This window comes from Mus caroli, chromosome 2, assembly GCF_900094665.2.
Source record: "Mus caroli chromosome 2, CAROLI_EIJ_v1.1, whole genome shotgun sequence".
Lineage (NCBI taxonomy): Eukaryota > Metazoa > Chordata > Mammalia > Rodentia > Muridae > Mus > Mus caroli.
This window is the reverse complement of record NC_034571.1, coordinates 147,110,657-147,116,047: the sequence shown is the minus strand read 5'-3', so window position 1 is coordinate 147,116,047 and position 5,391 is coordinate 147,110,657. Positions and strand designations below refer to the sequence as shown.

Genomic DNA, 5,391 nt, shown 5'->3' with positions numbered 1-5,391 from the left:
AAAAAAAAAAAGGGGGGGGAAAAAATGCCTGGCAATGCTAGAACCCACCTTCAATCCCAGCACTTGGCTAGCAGAGAGTGATGGATCTATGAGTTCGAGGCCAGCCTAGTCTATAGAGTGAGTTCCAGGACAGCTAGGACTACATAGAAAAACCTTGTCTCAAAAAGGAAAAAAAAATAATAATAATTAAGTGTGGGCCTGAAAACACACAGCTACAGTGTCTGCACCCAGGCAGCTTGAGGCAACAGGGACAGAGACTTCAGGCCAGTCTGAGCTACACGGCAAGTTCCATGCAAGGCCTGGACTATACAGTGAGACCTGGTCTCAAAAAAGAACAAAACAAAAACAAAAAGGTTTTAAAAAGTGAATTACTCTCAACCTGATTGAGCCCCAGTTTAGAAAGGGGCCTCTTGGATTAAGAGCACTTGCTACTTTTTTCAGAGGAACTGGTTTCTGTCCTTAGCATAAACATGGTAGCTAACAAACATCATCTGTAACTGCAATCCCGAGGGATCTGATACCTTCTTTTGACCTTCAAGGGTACTATACACATTTGGTATAGTATACATACAGGCAAAGCACCCATACACATAAAACAAAAGCAAATATTTTTTAAAGGCTATTATACTGATATAAATATAACAGTCATGTATGGAATTTTTAAAAATTAAAAACTAAAACTGAAAGGTTGAGCTATTATAAAAAAGCTCTTTCCAGTTTTCTTCAGTGGCAACAGTGAAACCATCACCAACTAAACTGAGAAGATGAAGACAGACCAGAAAGGCAGGCAGGAAACTAAAGAGCAACACACAGCACTAGGAGCTAGACGGGAAGGTAGAAGGAGGAAAGCAGCAAGCACATCAGAGAGCTCTCTGCTCAGCACCACACAACCACACTAGAACTTACACTGTGAGGGGCTGCTTCCACTTGGGACTGTTTGTATTATTGCATTTTTCTGTCTTCTTTGACTGCCCATCTACTGTGACTTCTACATAAGGACTTGGTCCAAACCAATTCTTTTTATTTTCTTTAAGTTTGGCTGAGATGACTATAAAAGAAAAGAGAAAACACTTCAATGTTTGAAATAATAGTTACTCCTCAGTCAATGACATTTCATTAAAAGTTAGGCCAGTTATTTTTATTTAGAAGGAGCTATTCCCTAAAATATATTAATTTTGTTTATTTATGAGATTTATATTTCTTATATTTTTCCTATATTATACATATAGGACTTCTACATATCACTCAAATAAGTACCAAGAAACCAAGAGACAGCCCCCATCCCTGCACAGTCAGTGCCAGGACCATGGGCACACACCCCTGCCCGGCCAAAAGAGTTAAGTACAACTCCTCAGGCAGCGGCTCATGCAGTCTAACATAGACACCCAGCAAGCAGACGGCAGGGATGGGATGAAATCTCTGACTTCCCACACACCAAGTAGTTTTGAGTTTCTATGCTCATGTCTTTGTGATGGCATTCAAGTCAGCTACAGAGCATCTGTTCCTATGATGTCCCATACTCTTTAAATTGGAGCTTCATCAGTATTTTAAAATGAGTAGCCATGATGGCGTGAATGAAAATGGCCCCACGAGCATCATAGGATATGACACTATTAGGAGGTATGGCCTTGAGGAAGTAGGTTTGGCTTTCTTAGAGAAAGGGTGTTACTGGGGGTGGGCTTTGAGGTTTCTGATGCCCAAAATCAGGCCCAGTGTAACTCTTTCTTCCTGCTGCCCCTCAATCCAGATACACAACTCTCAGCTACCTCTCCAGCACCATGTCTGCCTGCGTGCCATCATGACCCTTGCCTAACAATAATGGACTGAACTTCTGAACCTGTAAGCCAACCCTAATTAAATGCTTTCCCTTATAAGAGTTGCCACAGTCATGGTACCTCTTCACAGCAGTAGAAACCCTTACTAAGAGAGTAGAATTTTCGAGAGATGATGGCAAATGCCTTTAATCCCAGTACTTGGGAGGCAGAGACAGGCGAATCTCTGTTAGTTTGAAGCCAACCAGGTCTAGAGAGGTAGGTCCAGGACAGCCAGGACTGCACAAAGAAACCCAGTCTCAAAAAAACAAAAAGTGTTAAAAACATGGATCCTTTATGACCAAGCAACTCAACTCCTACATACACACCAAGTGAAGAGAAGGCATTCATCCTCACAAAAACTGTACAGACGTTCATATCATTGTTCATATTAGATAAAAAGCACAAGTCTAGCAAGATGGCTAGAGAACACTGGTGCTGCTGCCAAGCCTGAGGACTTTAGTTTGATCCACAGAACCACATGGTGGAGGGAGAGAGCTATTGCCCCACTGGCTTCCATACACGTGCACATGCACACTTGCTTGTGCACAAAATGAACATACACACACTAAGTCAATATAAAAATATAAAAGGAGAAACAATCCAAACATCCATCAACTAAAAGAAATGCATAAATAAAATATTGTACATTAATGCAATGGAATTATTGTTTGGCAATAAAAAAGAAACGAAGTACTATTTATACATGCTATAACATAAATAAACCTTAGAAACAAACGGTAAAAACTGTATGTGAGAGATCCAAACCCACAAAAGTGGGTAAGTGAATTCCTCGATTTGTTTACCCAGAGTAAATGGTTTGTAATGCTAATGGACATAGGAATTCTTTCTGAAGAGACAAAAATAATTCTAAAATTGTTAAATTGGGTTTGGGGCGCATGTCTGCAATCCCAGGATTTAGGAAGTAGGAAGCAGGGGGTATCCTGTTCAAGGTCATCCTTAGCTACATATCATGTGGCTCAAGACTAAACTAGGAGACCGTGTCTAACAAAACAAAACAGAGAGAAAATAAATAAAAACAACATGATACATCAGACAGATGTAACATAGCTACAGAATATTCCACCCACTACCAAAGACCACACAATCTAAGACCATACAATCTACTCAGGAGCCCATGGTAGCTCCTCTGAAACAGAAAACAAATCTCAAGTCAGAAAAGCTGAACGACTCTGTGTATCCTATATGACCACAATATGATAAAGCTTAAAATAAACATCAAGTGAATCTCTGGTAATCATATAAACTCATGGAGATTAAATACATTACTGAATGATGAATGAGTCAAAAAAGCTTAGGAAATCTAGAAAGAAATAAAACTTTCCTAGAATTACATGAAAATGAAAACACAACAAAACCTCTGGACACATTAAAAGCAGTTCTAAAAGGGAATCTTAAAGCTCTAAGTACCTATGGTAAAAAATGGATCAAAGGGGACTGGAAAAACAGCTCAGAGGCTAAGAACACTGGTTTTCTCTTCCAGAGGACCTAGGTTCAAATCCCAGCACCCACAGGGCAGCAGTCTGTAACTCCAGCTCCAGGAGTGAAGACATTTTCACACAGATACTCTTAAAGACAAAACACCAATACACATAAAATAGAAATAAATAAGTAATTTGTAAAAATGGATCGAAGACCTTTCTGTGACACCTGTAACACTGATCCTGCTGGAAGCAGACAAGGGCAGTGCTCTTAAGGGTAAGGTGTAGGGAAGGATGGCTAAACAGGACGCTCTGTGCTCCTGAATTAAGGTGATAGAGGGAGCCTCATCTATCTAGAAGTCTTCTGTGCATCAAAGAAAACAATCAATTGAGTGAAGAGGAAGAAAAATGCTGTCAACCATAGATCTGATAAAAGAATTAATTCTAATATAAACAAAGAACTCAAAGCTGTAGGTCTGAACACAGAGTTCTGAAAAAAAGAAATAAAAAAATAGCTAAGAAATACTCTTAAAAGTGTTTATCATCAGCAATATGAGAAATGAAAATTAAAACTATTCTGAGATCTCATCTTTCCCAATCAGAATGACTAAGATAAAACAAATAAATGAACAAACAAACTGATTAACAAATGCGGTGAATGCAAAGAGGAATCTTCACTCACTGCTGGTGGACAGCAAACAGGGGCTGCCACCAGGAAAATCAGTGTAGAGAATTCACAAAGCTAAAAAGTAGATATACCATGTGATCCAGCTATCAATCCTTGGTATATGCCCAAAGGATTGCACAGCCTACTTTCCAGATACTTACTCAGCTAGTTCTACTGTTGCTCCACTCATAATAGCAAGAAGATGAAACAATCTCAGCATCCAACTGACTAATGGATGATGAACATGTTGTACATTTATACAACAGAATTGCATTCACTGCACAGAAACCTGAAACCATGCAGTTTGCAGGTAAATGAGCAGAGCTGGAGACCATCATCCTAAGTGAGCTACCCTGACCCAGAGAGATGGCAGCTGCGTGTTCTCTCTTATCTGTGGATCCTAGCTCTGAATCTTTAGATGTGAGTATATAACCTGGTGTAACTGCAGAAACCAAGAAAGTAAAAAGAGATCATGGGAGCAAAGTAGAAGGAAGAGCTCTAAAGAGGGGAATAGTAAGGCATGGGTTCTATGAATGGGGAAATGGGAGAAAAAGGAGGCAACCCACTTTAACTAGGAAAAGGGGAGGCAATACAAAGAAAGGAGGGAGGGAGGATAAATAACATTAAGTAGATTTGAAAAGTCATAGGGTAACATTTTATGTTTATTCAAATATATACATAATAAATATAAATAAATATTTCATATATATACATGAACTTAGCATTTATACATTGTTCCCCTTAAGAGCATCTAACAAAAACCCCAGTGCCATACATGGAAAACCTCCCTTTGAGCTGTTGGTCAGGAAAGTCCAAATCATTCCCAACACAATATAGGCTATTGCCATTGCCCTAACTGAGCTCCCAGGGCTTGGAAGAACTGAGCTAGAGCTGACCACTGTTCACAGTATCCACAGGTGCCAAGAGGCTGCTAGGGAGAAAAGCAACCAACAGTCCTACCTAGATTTAAAACCGTAACAATGGCCAGCCCAGCAAGACACCTACACAGGTACAACAGTGACACTTATATGTCAGGGATAACTAATAGCTGTTTAATTAAACATAAGGTCCACTCAATTGGAGAGAGTTTACAACCTATGACTGGGAAGGCCATGGACCCCAGAGGAAAACCTACTCCTGCCACGTTCCTAACCAGTGTAATTCCTACTGCTCTCTAAGTACTTACTCGTCCTTACATCCATAGATAGGTGTGTGTTCCACCCTTCATCAAAGTAGCTTCTTTTTGCAGCAAATAGAGACCATCACAGAAATCCCAAACTGGTCAAAATCAAAGAATAACTAACCATAGAGTGGCTAACTCCAACTGTTACATCTACAACACAATCCCTATACCTCGGACTCAGGGAATCAAAAGAGAATACAAAAGAGAGAACAGAAAGATTTGAAAAGCCAGAAGAGCTGGACTTCAGCTCTAAGAGTGTCTTCTGTTTATGACAGGGAAGTTGTACCT

At 39.8% G+C, this 5,391-nt stretch overlaps 1 protein-coding gene across 3 annotated transcripts in view; it reads right to left on the bottom strand.

Annotated features, from left to right (window-relative positions):
• The window catches only part of Itch (itchy E3 ubiquitin protein ligase), a 123,673-nt gene that overhangs the window by 60,158 nt on the left and 58,124 nt on the right, over positions 1-5,391 (bottom strand). For all 3 annotated transcript variants that reach the window (XM_021182181.2, XM_021182162.2, XM_021182171.2), the window contains one exon: positions 907-1,048. In XM_021182181.2, coding sequence (XP_021037840.1) covers positions 907-1,048 — 142 coding nt within the window. The remainder of the gene's footprint in view (positions 1-906; positions 1,049-5,391) is intronic.